This window comes from Mytilus edulis, chromosome 7 (assembly GCF_963676685.1).
Source record: "Mytilus edulis chromosome 7, xbMytEdul2.2, whole genome shotgun sequence".
NCBI lineage: Eukaryota > Metazoa > Mollusca > Bivalvia > Mytilida > Mytilidae > Mytilus > Mytilus edulis.
Genome location: NC_092350.1, coordinates 45,385,867 through 45,413,174, shown reverse-complemented (window position 1 = coordinate 45,413,174; position 27,308 = coordinate 45,385,867). Strand labels below are relative to the sequence as shown.

Here is a 27,308-nt window from a genome sequence, read left to right as displayed (position 1 = left end):
TGAAGTGTTTTTTTATCTGTTGCTATGATATATCACAAATTAAAATCACAATCGTTCCTTCTGTGAAAGTCAGAAAAAAATAAGTTGTTGATATTAATCGAGGAAGAAATTTAGCTTAAGTTTAAAAAATATTTGGAAATATATTGTATAAGTTTGTATTGATTAGACCGGCAAAATTGAAAAAAATCAAGTTTGGCTATCTCAATGAAAAAATAAAACATGGTTAACAATTTTATAAATGAAAACAAAATAGACGAAACTAATTGACAATGCAGAAAGTACGTGTACAGAGATAATTAAGATTCAGTCTCATTAAACCATTGTTGCTGGATCATTTAGCAACCGTGTTTAACCCCATACACATTTAATCAAAGGCCTTTATCGGTAATTTTCTGTGCATTATATCGCATTCAAATTTCTTAGAAAAAAGTGGTAAAAAAAACATTGACGGACAAAAATATCTGGGCGGTTCAATGATACAAATGCAGGAGTAGGTATTCAAAAATTGATATTTTTACATTAAAGAAGTTTTTTAAATTCAGGGCATTCAAAATCATCGGTTAAAAGTTAGTAAACAAGATTATTTACCTTTGGTACTTGTATCGGGTGCAATTAAACGATTTGAATTTAAATCGTCGATGGCAAAATCAAACAACACATTATTGTAGTAGTATCAGTTGCAAAAGGTTTGTTTTGAATCTAAGAGATGATTAGGACAAACTGGTCCTTGGGAAGGTATTTACAGGTACAACTTGGTGTTTGTTTGGCTTTCCAACTATTTTGATCTGAGCGTGTCTGATATGAATCTATGTTGACGAAACGCTCGTCTGGCGTATTCAATTTTAAGTCGAGTACCTTTGATAACTATTATAATCCATAATTAAGGATCTTTCACTTAAATAGTACAACACCTATTAGTTAACAATTTTTATTTTAGAAAGGAGCGTTTATCTGTGTCAAGATATTTTATTCATTATCTAAAGGTCTAATAGTCTGTGATGTGACATTTCCAATTATTTGGTTTCATTTTTTTTTAATAAATTGCAAAACGTCTTTGTAAAAAATTTAATACGATTTATCATCTTGTATTATCTGCATTACATTAAAGAAAAAATTAGCAGTTTAAAATCGAACATTTTTTTTTGTCGCTCAACTGGATTTCTTATCAAGGTACTTTCCCTCCTAAAAACCATGAAGACCAGTTGTTAAATATTTCCCTGCTGAAAACTGTGAAAAATGCTGTCATATTTGACTCAGCCATGCGCAGTTTAATACTACGATGTTTTTGTGAATAAAATTAATTTAGGAAATTCCAATTCACTGTTTGAACACATCATTTGCATTATTACCAGACAGTATTTAAAAAAAAAAATTAGATTATTTTAAGGAATTAAAGATTTAGCATTACAAACAAAAAGATGTAAACGAAATATGTTGTCTTAAATCTAAAATACATCGGCAATTGTTATTCTGTAAAGAATAAAAAAAATTGTCCAAATGATGAAGTCGTTGATATTTATTTTTATATATTTTTTTTGTATAACAAAACGTGATAATTTGATTTGCTTCTGGAAAGCTTTAGTCTTTAACTTTTTAAGAAAGCGCATACACTAAATTATATATATTTTATTATGAGCGTCACTGATGAGTCTTATGTAGACGAAACGGGCGTCTGGTTTACTAAATTATAATCCTGGTACCTTTGATAACTATTATATCATAATCAAAAAGGGTTATTTTCCAACTTCACAAGTTTTTTTAGACATCCGTTAGAATATTATTCAACTATCACATTCCAGCAGCACCTGCATACGGGGTATACATCTCCAAATTGATACGATATTCCCGTGCTTGCATTTCCTATCATGATTTTCTTGATAGAGGGTTGCTTCTCACTAGGAAGCTATTTAACCAAGAGTTCCAAATGGTGAAGTTGAAATCATCCCTTCGTAAATTTTACGGACGCCATCACGAGTTGGTTGACCGTTATGGATGTACCGTTTCACAAATGATATCGGATATGTTCCTTACGTCGTAACTACAATCACATTCCCTTTAATGAATGTGACCTACCGAATTAACTATTTACCGGATTCGTTATAACATAAGCAACACGACGGGTGCCACATGTTGAGTAGGATCTAGTTACCCTTCCGGAGCACCTGAGATCACCCTTAGTTTTTGATGGGGTTCGTGTTGCTTATTCTTTAGTTTTCTATGTTGTGTCATGTGTTCAATTTTTTGTCTGTTTGTCTTCTTTCATTTTTAGCCAGGCGTTGTCAGTTTATTTTCAATTTATGAGTTTGGCTGTCCCTCTGGTATCTTTCGTCCCTCTTTCATAAATAGAATAGACCGATAAATATAAAATTTATGTGTCAAAATTAATTACGAATATACTTAAATAAGAATGTTTCTTTATCTGTTTATATGATTGCAACTTTTAACCCTTAATAATAACATTAGATGTATGTTTCATTATAATACTTTATTCTGATTGGCTAACTGCACATCACGTGTTATTCCGTAAGCAGTTGCATTGCTCAATACAACTTTTCATTCATGATAACACGTGGTCAAACAATAAAGTGCACAGGTGAATTAAATAAAAAAATATATAAAATTCGTGTTTTCATGATCATAGCTAAAAAATGTAATTATAAGTATTGAATGCTTCTTTTTGTAACTTTATAGGGTTGTAAAAGCGTTGACCGTGCGCACATTTTTAGAATGAAGCGCTTCCGCGCTCATACAAAATGTACTTCGGTCAACGCTTTTACACCCCAATAAATTTACAAAAAGAAGCATTCAATTCTTAAATGTATTTGATTTAGTACCGGTGTTAATCACTATGCCAATACGAAAGGTGGTGTATGAAAGACGGATATTCGTAACCCTCCTAGTCACCTTGAAAACTCCGTTTTTGTTAACCTGGAAATGACTTTGTTTATAGCTATATTCTCTTCCTTCTTAATTTGTGTGTGTGTTTTTCTATTTCGATGTCGTTATAATATACTAATGTTATTGTAGAGCTATACACCTCTTGTTTTTTTTAAAATAGAGGTGAATGATTACAAAGGGATATTATAAACTCACAAGTGGAGAAAAACGAACAATGGCACGGCTTAAAAAGAAAAAAAAACAATAGACAAACAACAAGAGGTGTATAACTGTGTTATGGATGAACACGGAAGGCTAATATCATATTTGTGCTTGTCAAAGAAAAATATACTGTATATAGTGTGTTCTGGGTGTTATTTCAAATTGCAAATAATATTCGTGAGAATAGAGAAATCATATCGGAAAATGTTATCTGCTATTATCAGTAGTGTCTACTGCGTAAAAAAAATAATTTTACGATAGATATTTTACAAATTTATTTAGTTTTTTATGTAAAGATTGAAAATTAATTTGATGCCACTGTCATACAAGTGATCAGCTTTTAGCTTATTTTAAAACCAGGTTCAATCCACCATTGTTTACTTTAAAAAAATGTCTGTACCAAGTCAGGAATATAACACATGTTATTCATTCGTTTGATGTGTTTGAGCTTTTGATTTTGCCATTTGATGAGAGACTTTCCTTTTTGAATTTTCCTTCAAGTTCAGTATTTTTGTGATTTAACTATTAATAAACTTACCTATATAAAACATAAGTCATTACGAAATTTTGTTTTCTTGGATAAAATGAAACAAAAGTCGGTCTTTAATTCAATGTGATATGAACAATATTATCAAGTATTATTTAAAGAATTAAAACACCACGTTACAAATTTCATGCGTGCGAAGTGCTTTCTTGGTTATTCGTCAAGATACATTCAAATCGTTTACGTCGAATAGAAACTGTCAATGTAATGACAAATACGAAAATCTTAGACCCTTCAAAACACAACATGGAAAAATAAAGACTAAGCAACACAAAACCTATAAACAAAACGGTGGTAATTTAATTCGATATGAACAATTTTATCAAGTAATCTAGAATAATGTAGATAGTAAATATTTACAAAAAATCAAATTTATGTTATTCTGGTTGTTTACTTGCATTATTTAAATGATCTATTTTGGAAGTGATTTTACCAATTTTACATATTGCGTTTTGTCAATCTAAAATTGAATGCTGGTTGTACATATATTTCTCTGTTATATTAAATGTAATTGATGTTCCTAGTTCATTTTATATAAACAATATTTCATATTGGAAATGAGAAAAATAATATTAGCTTAATATGCACACAAAATCATAATGAATGGAAAAACAAAGCGAGGATAAAGGTACGTATTTTTTTTTAAAACAACACGTTATATATTTCATGGGTCCGAAACGCTTTTCGGGATTACCTTCATCAGGAATGTTTAAAGCCGATTATTAATTAACTGGAGCTTATTTGACTAAATACGAGTAAAACTGCCAAATCGATAATTTTGTCCTATAAGGCCAATACGGATTTTTCCGTATTGGCCCGGGTTTAGCAAGCCCAATATTAGCATATTCGATTAGCTCTAGACTAATCGGTTGAAATCCCGATAACTCTAGAGAACTACGGCTAGTGTCGTCTGACAGGAGAAAATGACAACAAAACGATGGAGCAATAGCTCTATAAAAAATATAGATGATGCGATGGATGCGTTAGTTGAAGACTATTTTCACTACGACGATTTATCTAATAGGGAGGCAGAGTACATCAAGAGAAATCTCGCGGATGTCAATGGGGAAGGAAATTTGATTCTGGAAGAAGTTGATTCAGCGAATTTCAACTTCCCAAATGAAATTCTGCAGGACATTGAAAATGCACAGAATCATGAGATTGACGAATCAGACAAAGAAAATAGCTCGAGTAGCAAGAGGTTTCGCTCTGTCACTGATGAAGACACTGACTCTTTTCTAGCTTTAAGTGTTAACAAGAACACAAAAACTAAAACAAAGAGTGACTTGAAAGTGATGCTGGATTTTTTCATATCTGTTGGAGAAATGCGTGATTCAGTGGAAATACCTGCCAAAGACTTGGACAGTCTGTTATCAAGATTTTTTCTTGGAGTCCTGAAGAAAAATGGTGACGAATATGAGCCTGACTCTTTATCCTCTATGTTCAACAGCTTGGATAGACATTTGAAGGACTCAAAAAGTAGTATAAGGTACGATTATTTTCATGTAGATTATTTGATATCTGTGAGACATGTAACTCCCTTGTCTTGATATAGCATGATAGCCTTTGCATTATTCTGTCAAGCATTATGACTCGAATTTTCAGTGCCAATATTTTAATTTTAGCCTTGTGTCATTTTTTTTGGTAAAAACTATATATATCATCTGGGTCAATGTGGTTTTGATGATCTTAAGCTTGTGTACAATGAATATTCCTTGGTTTCTCTTTGCTATAAGTATAAAACATGTACATACAAAAATTACATGTCAGATATTATGCATATCTTTTCTTTAATGTTTCAGTATTAAAAAGGATCCTGAGTTCAACCACACAAGACGGGTATTAGAAGCGAAGCGAAAGGCATTAAAGTCATTGGGCAAGGGCAGTAAGCCAAACAGAGCTGAACCTTTGACGACTGAGGAAATCCAAATCTTGAGGGAGAAAGGCGTTATTGGAACACGTAAGTTTAAAAAAAAATGTTGTATTCCAGCGTGTCAGTCAGTAACTTTTAATTAAACATTTTTCTAACCTTGTGGCAAACAAATTATTTTATTTCCTTGTCGCCCTCTATCCATCCCTGATTATTAAATGGTTGTTCTAATAAAAAATGTTTAAAATACACATAAGGTCTTGAACAATGAGAGTGTCTCCAGAGGTCTTTTGCATTTTGATACAGTATTTGTCCTTTAAATACTATTTTAAGTTGGATATTTACATTAAGATACATGTATTTTAGTTAAGTTCTTTTTTTTTTCTTTTTCCAGAAAACCCTGATGCATTACTGAATGCTGTGTTTTTAAATAATGCAACATACTTTGGTCTACGAGGTCGACAAGACCATGTTAACATGACATGGGGAGATGTCAAGTTAAAAGCTACATCTGATGGAAAGGAGTATTTGGAATTTAATGGTGAGATTATGTTATGATTTCCATCATTTAAATAGTTGATATTTTAAATCTTTTAGAAATCACAGAATATATACTTCTGTGGATAATGGATGTACATGTACAACAGTCCTGACAAAAGTTGGTAATTTGTGCTTTTAAGGATATTAACCATTGTTTTATATTTATCAAAACAAATCTTATTTACTATGCAATACATGTTTTTTGTTATATAAAAGTGAAAGTTTTGTACAGACAGGAAGGATAATTCTTCTTTAAATATTGACATAAGCATACTTTTTTCAGAAAGAAGCACCAAAACCCGTAGTGGAGCAAAAAGCAGGGATTTCCGGGATATTACGCCAAAGATTTTCGGGGAAGGAGGAAGTAATTGCCCTATTCATGTTTACAAGGAATACAAACGGCATAGACCTCAAGACACATTAACTGATGAACATAGATTTTATTTGAGGCCTTTAGATAATAAACATGAGGAAATATGGTACACTCGCCAAACCATAGGCAAAGATAAATTAGGTAAAATGGTAAAAAATATGGCAGAAAAAGGAGATCTTCAAGGAAGAAAGGTTAATCATTCGGGACGTAAAACTTTTGCTACCACACTACTTCAAAATGGTAGACCTGCCAATGAAGTTGCTCAATTAGGAGGCTGGAAAGGCATTAGTACCTTAACTCATTATTCAGTACCGTCTATTGAACAACAGCAACAAGCTTCTCACAAAATATCTAAGGTCATGTTGCCGAACTCAGATTTACAGACGACATCAGATTCAGAGGAACCTTGTGAACTTTCAAACTCAAATACATTAGTTCATAATAATTTAAATGCAAATGTATCAAATACAAATAATCAAACTGCTAACAAACATGACAACCCAATGGCCATGTTTGCAGGTGCAACTATAACAGGTGGTGTTTTCAATATTAACATATACTCAGGGGAAAGAAAGAATACTATAAACTGCAGCCAAGAGCTTTAATCTGAAAACTAGATAAAAACATGTTTTTTACTTGTTGTGTTTATTTACTGTTGATTATTTAATAAAATTGTTACTATTTTATTGTTTTGATTAAAATCCTCAATTTTCATTGATACATATTCAAATCACTACTATTGAAGTCCTGAATGTCAGATTTTCACACTATTTTCAATCTTCATATTGGCCCGGCTAGAGTTCATATTGGACTGGTTAATTAATAAAGGTATCATTGCGTAACAATTTTCATATTGGCTTAGTTATAGGTCCTCGGGCAGCCATATTGGCCTTCGGCTTCGCCTCAGGCCAATATGGTACCCTCGGACCTATAACTAAGCCAATATGAAAATTGTTACGCAATAATACCATAATATTTGAAAGCCAAGAATGCATATGGACCAAAAAGATGAGGAGCTATATATATATTATCAATAACATTAATGGTACTGAATTTTCTGCACCAGATGTGCATTTCGACAATCAATGTCTCATCAGTGATACTCGAGCCCAAAATATTAGAAAATTCAAAGCTTATCGAAAATATGAAGAGATATAAAAACAAATGATAGCAAAAGCAGGGAAAGGAATCAGAGCTTTGCATGAGGGAGATATATTTCTACATCAAAGGTAAACTTTGCCTTGTGGAGTTTAAAACTTAGTTTTTAATAGTTTAAAAGTTAATTATGGACAATTATCGAAAAGTTTGTTATAAATCATGTCAGTAACGAAGTACTGACTTCCAGGCTGACGATATCATCATGGGCAAATAGTCCATCAGCAGAGGTAATGACCCAGTATTTTAAAGAATTAAAACACCACGTCATAAACTTCATGCGTGTAAAGTGCTTTTCCTGGTTATTCGTCAAGAGACATTCAAATTGTTTACGTCGAAGAGAAACTGGCGATGTAATGACAAATACGAAAAACACAGACCCTACAAAACACAACATGGAAAAATAAAGACTGAGCAACACAAAACTTTTACACAAAACAGTGGTTACTTAATGTGCTCTGGAGGAAAAACATATCCTGATTCACATGTGCTTACCTTTATGTAACTCATGGTTGGTACAACTTCATCGATTAAAATTAACCAATGATGTTGTTATCGGGAGAAAATGAACGAAATTGTTATAACAACAATTTGAATATATCCGTTGTCGTCATTGACATATATATTCATTACATAATTGCCATCCAAGTTGTGATGTCGTCTGTAAAACTTTTTCAAAGGGATGAATTTAACTATGCTACTTGTAACCCTTGTTTCAATAGTTTTCTTGTTAGCAACAATTAAAGTATGATAGAAAATGTAAGCTCTATAACTAATCAATGTAAACTTCATTTGTATTTCCTGCTGTTTTGTTGTAGAAAATATCAATGTAACAAATAATGCATGATGTCCTTAAAGTATCGATTCTAGGTACTAAAGATGTTTATCATCTTGAACACGTGTCAATTCGTTTGTCTTTAAAATAATTCAAACTTTAATGTTTAGTCCCTTTTTGGTAATATACTTATGGCGTGGCTCGGTCTTTATAGATCCTGCCCTTGTGTTATTGTGCTATGGTCCTTTTTTATTGTCAATATAATAGAATTATCTGCGACTGCCATACAAGTTGGAGGTACGCTAGCTGTAAAACCAGGTTTAGTCCATCATTTTCAAAATAAGAAAATGCCTGTAACAAGTCAGTAACATGACAATTGTTTTTCATTCGTTTGATGTGTTCGAGTTTTTGATTTTGCACTTTTCGTTTCGAATTTTTATCTTGGTGTTCTGTGTTTTTATTATTTTACTTTTCACAATTGGGAAGCTGGGATCATCTCTTTTCAGATACGATGTTGTTCAACTGACCTTCATTGTCAACTGCTAGTAAAGTCAAGACATGAGACAGCACTTACTGTTTATGGGGCATCTTTTATTTCAAGTTCGAAATTTAAGTTTAAGTAAACTAATATTTGATTATAGTATCTAAAAGTTGTTATCTTATCAATAGGAAAGTACAAGAAAGGTCAATAAACTAAGATGATAACTCCTTCCTCCAAATAACTTCCACAATTTATCAAAAATAAATGCCATTAAGATTGAATAATAAACCGAATTTTAACCTTTTTATCAGTCATATACTTTGCTATGCTAATTTTGTCATAAATGTCATATTTGAGTTTAAATAACATTCACCACATCTTGTAATCAATATACTACATTTATGAAGAAAATATGTAGATTTACGATACAGGAAAAATGAGTTTAAAATCAAAATCAAAGATATGTGTGTCAGTAAACACAAACAAATATACCAGACTTACTATCTAAAACTTCCTGGGTAGACACACTTTGTCTAACTGCATAGTGAGTGAAGTGCAATTTATACCCTTTAATGTTTATATGATCAAATTACTTTGGTATAAGATTTAAATTAAATTATACATCTAATTTCAGAACAGAAATCCCATTTGCTTCCTTTTTCCTAAAAATTAGACCAATGAAATGTTCTTCCTAGTGCTATAAAACTTAAATGCCGAAATAAAAAAAAATGATGAGATAAATATCATATAACATTATAATATTTTATACCAAAAATTATGAATTTCTATAGCGTGATTTTGTTTCCTTACTTCATAACAAATCTGGCTAAATATTTATCAAACAGCAACATAGGTCTATGAAAATAGACATTAAGAGGTCAATGAACCTTAAGTTGTTAAATTATCAAGACATGCTCAATATTTCAAACATCTTAACTTTCTATAGGATAGATCTTTTAACCCTTAAAAGTCAGTAAGAAATCAATTTGGGGGGAAATTACTTACGACAGCACGTCAGACAATACTTTGCAATAGAAATTAACATTTTTAATTGAGACATCACCAATAAAAACTTATCAACAAATGTATAAACACCAGCATTAACACGACGGATGACACGCGTGGAGCAGGATATGCATAATCTTCCTGAGCATCTGATATCATATATGATTTTCGTAGTTCTTGCGTTGCAATAGACAACTTTCGAGTTCGATGCATTTCCGTCAAAAACTCTGGTTTTAGTGAACGTCATTTGTGCGTTTAGGGGCGTCGTCACTTCCGTTTCAATGTTGAGCGAGTGGTTGGAAAACTATAATTCTATATTGTACGAATTATTCTGCAAATTAAATTCTCAAAATTGACAATCAGCACTGCTGTCATTAGGGAATTGTCATTAAGTACCTACAGAACAACCATTATTTCTAGTTTATCCTGCACAACGACGATCACTAAGACGCTTGATGAACGTAAATAGTGCAGGGATACAGGCGATCCCCTCTATCTGGTAAATGACGTCATAAAGGCGCGCATAATTGACGAGTTTTTGCCGGTGACGGACTGGTCTATTCTTTTGTCTGCTGCTAGCATTTCTTCGTTGAGATAAGACATGACGTTGTCAGTTTCTTTTCGAATTATGAGTTTGAAAGTTGGTATTTTCTGCCTTTTTTCAAAAGAAATTTTGTATATTACACTTTTTAGTTATTTGTTTGTTTGTATTTGGTTGTTGTTATGATGGTGTTTACTGTGGGTTGTGGTTCATGAAATGTCGTAACGGGATGTTAATTTTGCAATTTTAACTTTTATGCTTTCTGAAGACGATATTTGAATTTTAGCGCACCTGTTAAACCAAATATGATTTGTATATCATTATCTTCTTATGTTTCTCATTTCTTAATTTTATGTATCCTTTAAATCAAAGGAGAAGGAGCGTTAAGACCATGTTTAAGAACAATAATTTTTTTTTAATTTGCGCATGATGTTCGAAAATGTACAAAATTAATAATATATTACATGACAAAAGATTTTTTATATTATGACTTTACAATAACGTCATACTATACACCATCTTTATGAAAACAAAGCAAACTGCGAATCTGATCTGTGAAAACATCGTGCCCAGGGAAGATATATAAAAATAACTTCAAAGAATTTTAATTATAACCATTATCAAATCTAAAGTAATTTCTTGAATGCACACATCCTTTTCCAATCTAATATGGACTTTAATCTTGACGTAAAACAGACATCAGTGGTTGTCGTTTGTTTATATGTTGTTCATTTTTTGTATATAAATAAGGCCATTATTTTTTCTCGTTTGGATTGTTTAACATTGTAATTTCGGGGACTTTTATAGCTGACTTTGCGGTATGGGCTTTGCTCATTGTAGAAGGCCAAACGATGACCTATAGTTCTTAATTTCTATGCCATTTGGTCTCTTGTGGAGAGTTGTCTCATTGGAAATCATACGATATCTTCTTTTTTTTTATAATAACTGCAAGTACTGTCAAATCGTATTTTCTTGTTAGTTATACCTGTTAATACTTTTCCGTTATTTAATGTTTACTTATTCAGGTAAATATCTCATCGCTCTGATTTTAGTAGACAATAATAATTACTTCTTCGTACTATGAACAACAAAATTATTTATTTTCTAAAAAACATTTTCATTTTCCATTTAAACTGTACCTTACAACAAAACTATTTTCATTTGTGTACTTTATTCTATTTGGAGGCTTTTTGTTCAAGATAAATTGTTTAACATCTCACAACGGTATACTACTGTTGCCTTTATCTATTTACCCCTTTTTATTGATTTTGTATTAACATTGTGTCATAGATCAAATTTATTCGTTCAGTGTATGTTCACTTGTGTTAATAGATTTTTTGATTCAGTTAAGCCATTTCAATTGATATTTTATATATAGTGTGTCTTTTTATGTTATGATGTTATACTGTTGTTTCAGATAAGGGAGAAGGTTGGTACCTATTAAAACCTTTCAATCCGCTGCATATGTTTGCACCTGTCCTAAGTTAGGAATCTTATGTTCTGCAGTTCTCATTTATTGATGTGGTTCATACGTGTTTTTCGTTTTTTATATATATTAGACCTTTGATTTTCCCGTTTGAATTGTTTTACACTTGTCATTTTAGGTGCCCTTTAAATTGCTTGCTGTTTGGTGTAAGCCAAACCTCAGTGCTGAATACTGTACTTTGACCTATTCTAACATATTGTGAATTGAATTAAGAGTTGTCTCATTGACACTTATACCACATCTTCTTATATCTATTAACCAAATTTTATTTAAATCTATGAATGTTGGCGTTTGATATAATTTTATAAATAAGTATTTCCGTTATTCCGTTGGTTTTCTCTTGAAGTTGATGCGTTTCCGTCGATTCTTTATTTTAACCCAGATTTTATTTTGCTAAATCATATTATGACTTTTGAACAGGGTAAACAACTGTTTCCTTTTTTACAGGTTTGAACTTAGAATGAATCAGCTTTCTTATCTTGTTCCAAAACAGAAGTGCAACTTTTATAAACAACTGTGACTTAGCATTAACATTCCAATGTTCTAACTTAATTTAAGGTAACACAATAACTATAAAAAAATATGAGGCAATTATGATACGACACTTAAAATAAACTTGCTTTTAACTGTCGAATTTAAGTGAAAACGATAAATAGTTTAAATTATATCCATAACGTGTTGTATCTAAGTACATTCTTTACATGCCTGACCAGAGCCAAAAATCTATAATTCAGAGGTTGTCATTTGTTGTTGTAATTTTTATTAGGTGTTTTTTATTATATTTTTGATTGCAACATTAGTTTCCCCGTTTGAATTTGCTATCATTTAATGTGAATAAATTTTGGTCTTCAATAGCTACCTATGCAGTTTAGGTTTTTGCTTAATGTTTAAGACCGTACTACAGCATATCGATGCTTCTTTTGACATTCATTCCATATCTTGTTTTTTTCAATTGACATTTCGTTGCAAGCAATGAACTTGATATGATGATGATTCTAGTACAAATATGCACTTATCGCGTTTTTTTTTTTATTCATTCATCAAATAAGGGGTTTTCATTTTATTAATTTAAATAATTGAGAATGGAAATGGGGAATGTGCCAAAGAGACAACAACCCGACCATAGAAAAGAACAACAGCAGAATGTCACCAACAGGTCTTCAATGTAGCGAGAAATTCCCGCACCCGGAGGCATTCTTCAGCTGGCCCCTAAACAAATATATACTAGTTCAGTGATAATGAACGCCATACTAATTTCCAAATCGTACACAAGAAACTAAAATTAAAATAATACAAGACTAACAAAGGCCAGACGCAAAAATGCGGCGGGGTTAAACATGTTTGTGAGATCTCAACCCTCCCCCTATACCTCTAGCCAATGTAGAAAAGTAAACGCATAACAATACGCACATTAAAATTCAGTTCAAGAGAAGTCTGAGTCTGATGTCAGAAGATGTAACCAAAGAAAATAAACAAAATAACAATAATACATAAATAACAACAGACTACTAGCAGTTAACTGACATGCCAGGTCCAGACTTCAATTAAACTGACTGAAAGATTATGATTACATCATATGAACATCAGGCACAATCCTTCCCGTTAGGGGTTTAGTATCATGCCATGCCATGAGAAGAACATAACCCGTGTCATGCCAACAACTGTTTTTTTAATAAATGTGTTTAGTTCCGATGCAAAGACCCTATAAGTGAATCATTATTAACGCCAAAATATGCAATCTTTAATGACCTGACAACAGTATCGTAACTATAACCCTTTTTAATAAGTATATTCAAAGGTTTTGTTAGTTTTTGAGGTGAATACTGACACCTTTGTGCTTTATAAAGAATATTTCCATAAAAAATTGGATGTGAAATACCTGAATGTATAAGAAGTCTGCATGGTGAGCTATATTTACGAATGATGTCCTTATACCGATGATAAAATTTAGTAAATGTTTTGACTAGTTTGTGATATCGAAAACCCTGGTGTAATAATTTTTCAGTAATACATAAATTTCTCTCGTTAAAATCTAAAACATTGTTACAAACACGAGCGAATCGTACAAGTTGAGATATATAAACATCGTAAGATGGTGACAAGGGAACGTCACCATCTAAAAATGGATAATTAACGATAGGAAATGAAAAGTCATCTCTTTTATCATAAATTTTAGTATTCAGCTTTCCGTTAATGATATAGATATCTGTATACGTTTTTGAATCACATGCATATTAAGTATTTTTTCGATTATAATTAAAATCTCAAGGTTAAGGTTATATTTTGTGCATAATTATCGTTTACCCGTGAATCCCTCTTATTTAGCATTAATTGTTAAACTAGGGTAAACACAGGGCTTCAACAAACTTAGCCTATCATATTCATTGCATTCAAATGTACCCATCACTTTAAAACATTTATCATTATATCTTATACCTCGTTTTTGAGTTATACATATCAGATTCGTTACAATTTGACAGTTATAACAATACAATGATGACTTGTGCATGTTATAACATCGACAACAAATAGGTTTATGTTAACATATTCATAACAGATAATTGTTTGATAGAAAGGAGGATGTATTGCTATCAACAACTACTATATCTTCTTACGGTTTTATTTCCAACAAACAATGGCTATAGAATTTATTGTGAATAATAATTTGCTGTTAAAAATGTGCGACAGTTTCAAGATTAAATGAAAAGTAAAATAAAATGTATAGGGTAAATTTGAAAGAGACAGCAATCATACAAAATATTTTAAAAACAAAAGACATCAGACATATAGATGAACTGTTTAATTGTGCACAATAAAAGGAAATAGTAATATACTGCTTTTCAATAGACATAAATCGATATAACTAACACAATTCCGGGTCACAAAACAAAACTGAGGGAAATACATGAACTATTAGAGGAAAAAATCGGAACAACAAAAAGACTGAACGGCTAAATAAATAAACCCCAACGTACATAGAAACGGACTGTGTGATAATAACAGACATATTATACAAATGGTACTGAACGTTTTAAGCATGTTACAAATATCGCCAAAATTACAATATTATGTGACAGGAATAAAGTACAAATAAATGCAAGAATATTCAAGACAGAGATATACATAAACAATTAAAAACCAATTGTTCAGAGGTCTTTCCACCACTAACAATATATTTTAATAGGAATACATCAACATTCAGTTTAAAATGTCAGTTCCTATTGCTTTAGGATGTATAGATATGAATTTAAAGCAAAGGTCAAAATCTAGAACGTCCAATGAACCAATGACCTTGACCTCAATTTCAAGGTCATAAACCAAGGACCTCAAATCCAAAGACCATTGGTCTCTAATATGTATTGTTACAATCAGTTATATTACTTAACGCATAATTCTAAATATAAAATGTGCGAAAACTCCTATTTATTGTTTACGCACCCTCGGAACCAAAATTAACATGTTACAACATGTCTCAACTAACAATTTAGTAAAAATAATTTGTTGATAGCTTATAAGATATTTGAAAATAGTGAAAATAAATCAAAATCAAATTCAGAATATGATCTTGACCTTTGACCTTGAACTTATTTTCATTTTTTTGGACGAAGGACCTTAAATCAAAAGACCCTAGGTCTCTATCACTGATGGTTTATAAGATAGAAATGCATTTCCCTTATATCAAATGCATAAGGGGAAATAACTCTCTTATGGAGTGTTCATATTGCTTCGGTCAAAATAGGAATAATTAGGCAAAGGATATAACGAGCAATTTTATAAAATAAATTTGTCGTTTTCTTTTACGGTTACGGAGGAGATGTAGTCACAAGGAAAATAGTGTTCGGGGAGATAACTCTACAAAGAAAAGATTTGATTTAGAATGGATGAAAGTAATAGTGGAAAGACCTAAATATTGTTTTACTACATTTCGACATGTAAATCACAGAAAAGTAAGAGAATAAATCTATCCTACATTAACGTTTTAAATTCCCAAGATTGAGACAAGCAGTAAATACTAAAAATAGATTAGTGGTATATAATATCATCCTATTCAATCATCAGCAAAATCCCTAAGATTTAAATAAATACATCCTGATAGGGAGTCAATGGCTTTGTATATTCTCTTGTAGTGCAATTAAACTTGTTTTGTTAGTACTCAAACATTTTACTTTTTAATATCCTTATTATTAAGTAAAATAAAGGACAAATCAAGAGAAGAGAAAAAACAAGATGTTTTCATTTATTGATAATGAGATTCTAACTAGCTTTATGTAAATGAAAGTACTTTAAGCTGGATACGTTTTTGTTCAGAGTACCGACCTGGTGAATCTAGCCACGTTTTAAAAGAGGGACGAAAGAAACCAGAGGCACAGTCAAACTCATAGATTGATAATAAACTGACAACGCAATTGTTTTTTTTTTCTAAAATATGTGTCACAGGTGATCTTCTCGAGGCACTTGGTAAGTGTCAGCTACAAGTATTTTCTGCTGGTGTTAGCAAATATCAGGCCGTTGGGTTTATTCTATTGTACTATTTTACCTTTCTACCTGATTTAGTGTTGCACCTTGAATAAGGCTAAACTCATGCCATTCGTTTTTTCGATAATTTGTTTTTTTACATCCCTGAAAGCTGCACGGTGGTTTGTAATTGTTCATACTCTGGTCATTTGTTTTATCGACAGTTTTGCTTTGTGGTAAAGGCAGTACGGAGTTTTTATTTTCCATACTCTTGTTATTTGTTCAATCGATATGTTTACTCCTTGTTTAAAACTTGCAATAAGTAATTGTTTTTCTCTTGTCATTTATTCTATAGATAATTTTACTACTTGTTGATGGCTCTATGGTGATTTGTAATTCTTGATACTATTGTTGATCTTCATATCGATAGTTGTGCTCCTTGTTGAAAGCTCCACGGTGATTTGTTCCTACTCTTGTCATTTGATCTATTGATTATTTTGTTCCTTGTTGAAGGTTTTACGGTGGTTTGTAAATGTTCATACTCTTGTCATTTGTTTTATAAATAGTTTTCTATACACAAATAAAACTCAACTCCTTATGTATGTATTAATGTTCATTGTTTATGATCTAGCATTGTGGACACAAGGAACTATCTGTACTTATATACTCCAGAATATACCTGTTGTTTTCTATTCGTTTGATTTGTTTGAGCTTTTGATTTTAACATTTCATTTGGAGTTTGGTAGTTTTGATATTTACTTTTTTTTTTAAAAGACACAATTTGATCTGAAATTGAAATAACATTTAAATTGCTCGAGATGATATTATTTGAATTCATGTTTTTTTATATTTAATTTTATATGGTAAAAGGAACATTTGTTATAATCTACGTCAAGAAATCTGTAACTAGAACAAACTTATTAAAACATCTATATGTTTCTTAAGCGTTTGTTGATTTTAGACTTTACACTTCCTGTAGGTGCATTTTTCAGCTACTGTGTTTTGTATACAAACAGTTAAATCAAATCAAATAGATTCAACAAATACTGGTGAAAATCAAAACCAAAGACTATTCAAAAAGATAATCTTTCAAATTGAAAGAACATTATTCGAATAGATGATGAAGAGTACGATAGACACGAAAAGGTGAAGGATTCGCTGTCAAGATAAACTCCTATACGTATTGTCCTTATTATTTTTTATGAAATCTGTAGTTTCATTGTACAGACGTGGATGTTAAAATTTCAAAAGAAAAATTCTTTATTCAGACAACAAAAAGACGGTCTCTAATAAAGAGGAGGAAGATAGTTTTTTGAAAAATAATTTGACTTTTTACATGTAAATGCTAAATGAATACTTCTGTCCATTTGCATATATTTTAAAATCCCTAACTTCGAAATTTGCACGAAGTATTATGCGTAACTATTGCATTGCGATAATTGTTTTTTTTTTTTTTTTTATCGCCACTTTTCAGCCCCGCTTTTTGGGCTACTTCGTGACGGTCAGTTTTTATTGGTAGAGAAAGTCGGAATGCCCGGAGAAAACTACCGACCTTCGGTAGGAAAACTGACAATCCTAGTCAATTAAGATTGGAGTCGAGTTCACCCGCAGGAGAGGGCTTCGAACTCACAACATCAGCGCTGCCTGGCTAGAGATTACAGTAATAAATAATCAGACCACACGGCCACCGAGGCCCCGTCTACAGTAATATAAGATACACTTCAGCAAAAAATATAGGAGACTAAATATGATTTCAAACTATGTCGACGGACCAAAAAAGAATCGAATATAACGGAACTATTCAGTGTACCATTTAAAACACCAGTTGCACTAAGCTATTCCTTCACTATGACAAACAAAAACTGGAATCGGTTCCAATACATTAAATATACAGATACAGACCTTATCAGATAAAACAAATTTGTAGATCTTTAAAGTCACATTTGGGAACAAAATTCAATCCAATAGTATAGAGTTTCTAACGAAAAAAAAATCTAAACCGTCGAAGCATTTTTAGTCACTATCACATGGATTTCATGTAAAGGTCGTCAGCAATGACAAGATACCTAAAACTCTTTACCAATTATTTGTATAAGCATGCTATATGTTGTAGCGTAAAAACGGGAATAATTTAAATCTAATGATTTCTCAAAATTTCAACAAAAGGCAAAGGAGTTCTGTCTCTGTTAGGAATAACTTACATTTGTTTTGCCTTCAATAGCTCGGTACAAGTGTCTTTTGGTGTCATAGGTACGTTTGATGTTATTCTTAAATAGCTTATAGAAGCCAAGACGGCTTTTTGCACAGACAAAAACATAAAACAATTTCGTTTTCTTCTTATATTGTTTTAGAAGTTTTAATTCATATTTATCAAAAGCATTAACAACACTTCACTTAAAGTTAACATCTATATACATATATACATTATATAACAAATGTAAATAAAACAACATTTTTGTTAAAAGCTGCTAACAAATATGTCATAACGTAACATCATAAAATATAGTTTGATTTTACATATATAAAAAAAATCACACAATTTGATAAAAACTAAAATCTACATCGATTTATATAAAAACAAGTCAATTTTATAATTATGTTGACCATGAACACATATTATAACGAATGCGTTTAATATTTAAATGCTTAAGAATAACCATAAACTATCATTAATTGAACACAATATTTGGTTATTGCATTGTGTTTACACTAAACAATAAATAATATCAGGTCATTGGTTGAAATTTCCATCATTTATAACCTTGTTGGCCAATCAGAATGTCTTTAAGACGCTTTTAAAAAGTATTACTCAGAATTTATTAAATTCTGAAACGGTTAATTATTAGATTCTTTGAACAAGTGTTTTTCAAAATATTTCAATGAGATTCTGACGAAATATTATGAAATTTATAGGATATCTAATATAATTTAATAGATATTTTTGTTCCATTTATTAAAACGCTATTTTTTAATCCTTTAGAAAAAAAATCTAGATCTTTTTTTTTAACATTTGATTTCTAATTTTGCAAATTACAATCAGACAGAACTGATCGAACTTTTTTTTTATCAATTTGATGTTTATGCGTATGAATTTAAAAGCTGCCATTTTTAAAATGTGGTGTAATTTGAGATCTACAGCTAACATCTTGTTTAATTCATTATCTTTGTTGTTTTGACAGCTGCAATGTCAAATTAAGTGTTAATATTGTATCACACAATATAACATTTGTTATTGTTATATCTATAATAATTAGTATCTAAAATATCCCTAATACCATTTTTGGCAGTATCAGTTTGTTGACCTTGTTGGTTTGATATCAATGAAGAAAAGTCAAAACCTATTTGTAGAACCGAATGTTAAGTATCATATTTTTGCATTATCATAATATATAATGCTCATCCTTTAAAAAGTAATGCTATAATCTTGATGATGATAACGGCCATAAAATATGAGACACTGGTCCATCTTTGATACTGATAATGTTCACCACCCATGAGACATTGGTCCAAACTTGTACACAAGTCGTCTGTTTAAAACGGGCTCTAGAATGTCATGTTTGTAATAATATCTGAAAGTAAAAGTTCAAAATTGAATATCAAATATTAACACCTTTACCACTTTTAAGTAGACTTTGTCACGATCAAGTCGTCTAGAATATGACATCGATGTCAAAAATTCGAGATTGAAAAAAAAGTTTGAATGTAGTGAAAGAAACTATACCCAGATTATTGCCTCAAACATTAATTTAATATCTATTTAACTCAACCGACAAAAAGTTTTAATGTAGGGAACGAAACAGTACCCAGATTATTGACGAAAATGATCTAATATCTATTAAACTCAACTGACAAAAGTATCACTTATCAAAAATGTGCAATATCAAAATTGATACACATGTTACAGGCATGAGATAGTTTTGATTCGTGCGTCACTGTTTTGTCTGTGATAGACTTAAAAAGGACGCGGCGTACAAAAAATAAGCCTTGTATCTTATATGAGTTTTTGTTTAGTGACCCCTCATGATTAAAATATTGTTCAAACAAGATCATATTTCTTTGTTTTTTGTTTGTTTTGTTTGGTTTCTGTACTAGTGACATATGCTATATATTTCTTTTAATTCATGCATCCATACTATACCTCATTGCTCGACTCATCTTTTCATATGTCATTCCAGAATTGTTCTTTTCATCTCCCCACATCTGTGCTATTTCCTTGTTTTTCACAATTTTAAACTCGCCTCTGCTTCGGTTGATCCACATGATGTGAGAAGGATTAAATGCTGGGTTTAACAACAGTCCACGAAGAAACTGCCACAACCGAATACTACCATCTGAATTTAAAGAGACAATGCATTATTATTAAATGGTTGTTAATTGATTTGAACTACTTTTCAGTAACCGCGAGTACTCTCAGATCAGTAGTTTGTGTTTTTTATTGCTACTTTTGTTTTGCTTTATATCAATAATTTTAGTCAAACACTTTTTCAAACGATTTTTATAGCTTACCATTATATTGTGCTGTTACACCGCTGTCCCAAGGTCATGGAGATTGTGGGCACCTGCAAACATGTTTAACCCTGTCATATTCATGTCCCAAGTCAGGAACCGGTTTTTGTGGTTTTTGTTAATGTTGTATTTGTCATATTCGCCTTTTGGTTAGTATAGTTCACATTTTGTACTGTTGCACAACTGTCCCGTGTTAGGGTGAATGTGTTTGTTCATATGTTTAACTCCGTTATTTTTGTGCTTGTCCAAATCTTGCAATTCAGTGGTTGTCGTTTGTAACTACGTACGTATCACATTTGTTTTTCGTTTGATATTTTGAACAAAATCAAGCTAATGAATTTTCATTTGAATTGATTTATAATTAAGTTAGTATCTTCAAAGCTTTGTATGCGGTATTGGTTTTGCACTTTGTTTTTGGCACATATTAGTTCCTTACAACTACGTTATTTAATCTCTATCGGATAATTGTCTGCTTGGCAATCATACCATATTTTATATGCATTATTATCCAATTCAAATTGTGAAAACTTCCTAAATTAATTCATTTTTACAAAAAGATATTTGCAATTTTAAAATAGTACAAACATATAATTTGTTTATTGCCCAAATATTTTCAATAACTTCTACACAATTAAACAAATTGACAGAACTATATCTGTGCTCCCTTTTTGATTACTCACTTTGTCGACAATGTCTTGAAATGTTCCTGCTATTTGATGAATTCCGATGATTATCTGGTTCTTGAGTTTTGATGTCATATATATCATGAACAGTTGTTGGAATGGCAGGGTCTAAAAATGATACAGAAGTTGGTATGTTAAAATGGAGCATTAATCTGTCTGTTTTCATTTGATTTAGAGATACTTTAAGGTCGATGATACCTATTTCAATTTTAAGTTGAACTTCAACGATCTAAATATGCAAAATTTTACAAAAATGTATAAAGACAATGCCTCCCTCCTTTTCTGCTCTATCGTGAGTATATTCCACATATCTTAGATTTGACAATCGGGGATGGCGGCATACAACTTGAAATTGAAACGCTGTCTGTAAGACACATATGATACCTTCGCCTAACCATAGGATATTATAAATTTAACACTATGTATGATATGTAACGGTAGGATGAGATAGCTAGACAAACCATGATTTCTTATGTAGCTATTACGAAAACAATTCAACTACATTTAAAATTGGTATAATGTATAATAGGTATTACATAAAAAAAGATTGAACGGTAAAATATTCTACATCATCCATCAACACACATTTCGTCAGAAAATTAGAAAGATCAGAAAGGAAAACAAAGAAAGAACAACTCATTGTTTGGATAACTTTAGTCTAGATTATGAATGATTTAAAAATATATAAGGACGACCAAATTATAATTTCGTTAAATACGTGAACGTGTTTATCAATGCAGATTGCTGCAGAGGCCCCTTTCCCCTCTTGTTATTCGAATCGTATTTTTCCAAATGAACTTTTAAGATTGACGAACTGATTTAAGGGATAATTTTTTTTCTCCCTTCTTGGTGAAAAAGATAAACTCACGCTATATCAATTATTAAATTGAAAACATACCACTGTCGGAATCTGAAGAAGTTTCCATCTCTGGAGAAGCTGAAATGTAATCTAAGATGTCTTCTATATCATTCATAGATTGATCTTCTTGGTGGCTAGACAAATTCTCAAAACCTTGCCAATCATGAGCGATTTGTTGGTACGTGCATATAGGAGATGACCACTGATTCATGTTTGATAGCTTCCTCTACAAAACAATAAAAGTATAGTACAAGTCAACAATAGAAAAATACAGAAAAAAATTTAAAAGAGTTTTACAACAATGATACTCGTTTGCATTGATCTTTGAAATATATAGGTGTAAACATGTTAGAAATATCTAGAAAAAAATATGAAAATACGTGTTATAGGCAAAGCACGAGACAATATAAGAATGAAAGAATGAATAATTCAAACAACTGGAAGACAATAAATATTCAAATACATTTTGCAGTAAGTCTTGGATTTATCCCCTTAATAAAAATTGAAGTATTTTGAATTGGCGAACCCCTTATGATATGGTTTATGATTGAAAGACAACTGCAAGTGATATATTTTGTTTTTTTCTTATTTAATTCATAATCTGCAGCACCCGTTATATGAAAACCTTTGTCTCCCCATTGTGATATTTTTTAAGTTGTGAAATGTTTAGTCTGTATCTTTCTTATAAACGTTGGATGAAAAATTGTTTGATTCATTGAAAGACACAAAAAGCAACATAGAAGATGGGGATAGAAACTATCGTTTAGAAAGTGCAAAAGTAATAGTTTTATTCACTGTTTACTAGCATAACATTGAAATAGTGTATCCTTTTCAAATTTTTAAATTGAAAAAGGAAACATACATGGTATCATCCTTTTTATCTTTTTTTTTAACCTTGCTTTATTTTAGAGATTATGTATATCCCATTTTCCGCATAAAAATTGCAAGTTACACCACTGGTTGTATCTTACAATTACGTATGTTCAATGTACTATTTTTTTGACTTTGATAACAACCGGAATTGTAGGTTGATTTTTAATAGATACTTTTTTTTTTAAATAGTCAAGTCCATATAGATATGTTCTATGTATATTTATTTTCCATCTTCAACTTGATTATAACCACTTTTATTTTTACTTCATGTTTTGTTATTATTTTTTTTTAATATGACATAATAGGACGCCAAAAACCACAAGTACGCTCTCTAAACCCATAAATCAACAAACAGGTTAACTATAAGGTCAACACATCCGACTTATCAAATAACAGATTTATCTGAATACCTTATACAGATTTTCAATGTAGATTGTATTTAACAGATAACAAAAGAGACAAGGTAAATTTGTTTCCACGAGAATAGTTTGACATCGATGTCAGGTGTATCTCACAGCACGGTAAAAATGCTTCTGATCAAGAACAGGTTTCAATAGATTAAATTATCATATTAAAAAACACAAAAAAGGCTTCAACTTTATGTCAATTGACTGGTTTAAAAGTAATCAAATAATTATACTATGTTCCTTAGTAATTATTCATTATTCATTTTATACTATTTGTTGTTTATGGAAAGTGAAATCATTATTTTAATTTAGAATAACTGGCACTTCCTTGCACTTTTTTGATGAAATGACACTATGTATTTAGAAAGTTAGAAAAACAAATGATGTAAACGTTATATTTACGTTGATGAGTTGTATCGCAAAGAGGCGCATTTTAATGTTTTTAGCGCATACTTAATTTTACAAATACCATTATATCTCGGTGTTTATTGAAGTCCTGATAAAATGCACACAATCAACATTGTCATTGGCACTCTTTAAACAGTAACTTACCTATATATACCAAAAGCGATAATTTGAAAGCAAAACATGAAAAAATTTAGAAACATTTTCATTGAAACAGGACAAAATATACAAAAGCAAGACAGTCCTTAGAGGTGTTTTAAACTTTTACCAAGCGTGTTTTTTAAACGAACTAATATACATATATAACATATCATAATTTTATATTTCGTTATTAGTATACGTAGACTATGTTAAGTGTATAACTTTCTCACTGTAAATTGTTATCTTCAATCTCTTAATTGCAGATCAATTATGACTTCTAAGATCAAATGAAATTGATGATTACAGGTTTTTTCAACAGAAATTCATTTAATATATTCATGCAATGAACCGGAAAAGAAAATGTATTCCTCACAAATCTCGGCCATTATTTCATAACTCCATATCCATATGTAAACAAGCAGTCACATAGAATATCAGATGGCATGTGTTCTCCATTCATTGATACTGTATGAATAACACGTCTCATCCTTTTAAATTCTATTTAACAAACCATGGTCTATTAAGCATCCTGAATATAGAACTTTTGTAGAAGAAAAGACAAAAACAAACCGTAAAACAATACTTAATGGCAATTTTCTAACGAAGTGGCAAAGATCAAAAGGTGGTGTGAAGAAGTGATGATCTGTAGAGATAGATTTATAATACTGAACAAAATTGTAAAACACAGGTTTAACAGATTTAATCATCCTTCCTACAATGTAACACAGGGCCCTGTTGGATGTTTATATTACTTTGACTTAAATACTATAGTTTCAGTGCAATATGATTTATGTCGACAAGAATTTCAACTAAAAGGTACATAATGCACTATTTCCGTTATCTCCTAACATATTAAAACTTAGGTTTGAATATCACACAAAATTGGCTTTTACAATATATGAATATAAAATAAGCTACAACGCAAATAAAACGAAGGGTACAAAAACCTTAGTGATTTAGAAAATATTTTATAAACTGATTATCTTGAATTTACCCGCAAAGATAGATGACAAAACAATGATAAAGAAAAACTAAACAGTAAAAAAATACTGGTTGCTCATTTAATTGACCGGTAAACTAATATTTCATTTAGAAAATCTTTTTTTAAGACAAGATGGTTTATATGTTTACTACTGCTTAACTGTAGATTAGCCCCGCGGAGGTAGATGAAAAGTAATTACTATATACCTTTACTCACCTTAAGTAAAATGTATATATGCTCTGTAATCCTCTTGTGCTTATGATAGGTTACATTTATGTCAATAAAGATTTACGATGCTGTTACACAATGATGGATTTAAGTATAATGTTTGCTACTGGTTTTACATGAAAATTAATAAGAGGAGGTAGTCTCGTACCGTTTTTATCCAAAACCAGGTTTTCTCTCTGGGTACTTCCCTTCAAAAGATCATGCGTGCAAGCTTGTTTGGAATTCCTTCCTTGCATTACAATGATACTCGGCACTTTAAAACTACTCGTGTATTCAACAATATAGATGTTATATATTAAAGCTTACCTGTTTCATGCATGAGCTCATAGAAGAAAAAAACTCAAAGACAAAATGATTGAGCAAACTATTTAAGCATCCCTTAACACAGGGTGTTCCAGGGTTCGGTCTAGTATTACTGTGTATTCCCTGACGGTCTACATTTAATTGCAAGGTTGGTTTTTTATTCACAGATTGTTTTCGTTTTCATTTGGCGTATATACCGTGTAGAAAAGACATTGCACCCAAAACCTCATATGTGCAGTGCGACAAAAGATAAATCAATAAATTCAGTGATTAGCATTTAAATCAAAAGGTGTGCATTTGATTATTTCATATCAACTGCTCCTAACATATCAATATCGATTAGTTAAATTTCAATATTTGACAAAAGAAATTTTTCCAGTTTATGAAAAAGAATAGCTATAAAAAAAAATTATTGACTGATTAACTAGAGTAAACAAACGAAGACGAAAAAAAAACAGTGATATAGAAAAACTAAACTATAAAACTTACTAGTAACTCTTTAAGTTTTCAGGTACAAATGTATCTAGACTAATTTGAATCTTGAATACTTCTTATTTATTTCATTTAGAGAAATTTTTCTATTGCAAGTGGGTTGATATTTTTTGGCAGCCTGACTAACAGTAGATTTAACCAGTGGAGGTGGATGAAAAGTTCCTACGTTTTTAAGATAGCTTACCTTTTGTAAAATGTCAATGCTTTATAATCCTACTAAGATCTCAGATAACGATGGATTTAAAGTACAATACTTGCTAATTATTTTGAATAAAAATTAATTCGATAAAGTAGTATGTAAACGTTCTGATCCCTAACCCGGGTTTCTCTCTGTGTACTTCTCTACAAAAGACAATTCGTGCAAGTTTTTCTGGAATTCATTCCATGCTTTATAAGTCTCAAGCATCATTGTTAAAGGAAGCTCATTTTTAAAATGTAAATAGAAGCTACATATGTATACGTGCTTACCTGTTGTATGTATAGGCTCATACAAGAAAAAGTCCAGTGAGGTTTTAAAATTTCCTCTTATTCTTTTCCGAATGTTTTCGAATACTACCTGCTATCAAAAAATGCTCATCATTTTACATTAGAAGAAGAAAATATCAACTGACGCTAGTGAAGGTTGATAGAAAACATATCATGTACTTTAAAAACATTTAAATATTAAATGGATAAAACTATCAGGTAAAATTTACTTCCTATTTAAAACAATTATCATTGCTACACGTATAACTTGATACTACATTAAAATTAATGTGATGTGTATTTTTGAATGGTGTCTAACTAGATTTTTATAAAGACGACAAAATAAAAGGTGTATAAAAAAATTTAAAAATCACAAATATAAGATACTTGAACATACAAAATCAAGTCTTTCGTATAGATCACGTACGCTGTTCCAGTTCCGTAGTACTTACAGATTATTACTTTTGCTATATCAGATATTTTATCAGTCATATCATGATATAAGCTCAAATGCCAATGACTCCAGTTCTGATATCAACTAAGGACTAATAATAAAACTGATATGGGGAAATGTCACATCAAAATTACTGAAACATGTTATGATCTCTTTACCATATTAAACTTCATCAATGTAAAGATG

General features: G+C 30.9%; 2 protein-coding genes across 3 annotated transcripts; one reads left to right on the top strand and one right to left on the bottom strand.

Annotated features, from left to right (window-relative positions):
* Nucleotides 1-4,388: 4,388 nt before the first annotated feature.
* LOC139481574 (uncharacterized protein KIAA1958-like) lies at nt 4,389-7,144 on the top strand. The gene is made up of 4 exons (XM_071264994.1): nt 4,389-5,132; nt 5,446-5,603; nt 5,908-6,054; nt 6,337-7,144. The coding sequence occupies exons 1-4, from the start codon at nt 4,567-4,569 to the stop codon at nt 7,029-7,031; spliced, it is 1,566 nt and encodes a 521-aa protein (XP_071121095.1). The 5' UTR covers nt 4,389-4,566; the 3' UTR covers nt 7,032-7,144.
* An 11,509-nt stretch (nt 7,145-18,653) lies between these two features.
* On the bottom strand, nt 18,654-26,907 carry LOC139481573 (ETS homologous factor-like). 2 transcript variants are annotated; one of them, XM_071264992.1, is made up of 5 exons: nt 26,672-26,907; nt 22,412-22,598; nt 21,511-21,621; nt 20,463-20,655; nt 18,654-19,893 (listed from the first exon to the last, which is right to left on the bottom strand). In XM_071264992.1, the coding sequence occupies exons 1-5, from the start codon at nt 26,690-26,692 to the stop codon at nt 19,809-19,811; spliced, it is 597 nt and encodes a 198-aa protein (XP_071121093.1). In that variant the 5' UTR covers nt 26,693-26,907; the 3' UTR covers nt 18,654-19,808. The 2 variants fall into 2 exon arrangements, with proteins under 2 accessions (XP_071121093.1, XP_071121094.1); XM_071264993.1 differs by lacking the exon at nt 26,672-26,907 and adding an exon at nt 25,397-25,500.
* Between the last annotated feature and the right edge of the window lie 401 nt (nt 26,908-27,308).

Bases quoted from the DNA above. Each gene is read 5' to 3' on its own strand.
- LOC139481574 (XM_071264994.1), top strand. From the start codon at position 4,567: ATGACAACAAAACGATGGAGCAATAGCTCTATAAAAAATATAGATGAT. The intron at 5,133-5,445 runs GTACGATTATTT...TTAATGTTTCAG, and splicing joins GACTCAAAAAGTAGTATAAG to TATTAAAAAGGATCCTGAGT. The intron at 5,604-5,907 runs GTAAGTTTAAAA...TTCTTTTTCCAG, and splicing joins GAAAGGCGTTATTGGAACAC to AAAACCCTGATGCATTACTG.
- LOC139481573 (XM_071264992.1), bottom strand. From the start codon at position 26,692: ATGAGCCTATACATACAACAG. The intron at 22,599-26,671 runs GTAAGCACGTAT...ATTGTTTTGTAG, and splicing joins TGAGCCTATACATACAACAG to AGGAAGCTATCAAACATGAA. The intron at 21,622-22,411 runs GTATGTTTTCAA...TATCATTTTTAG, and splicing joins TTCTTCAGATTCCGACAGTG to ACCCTGCCATTCCAACAACT.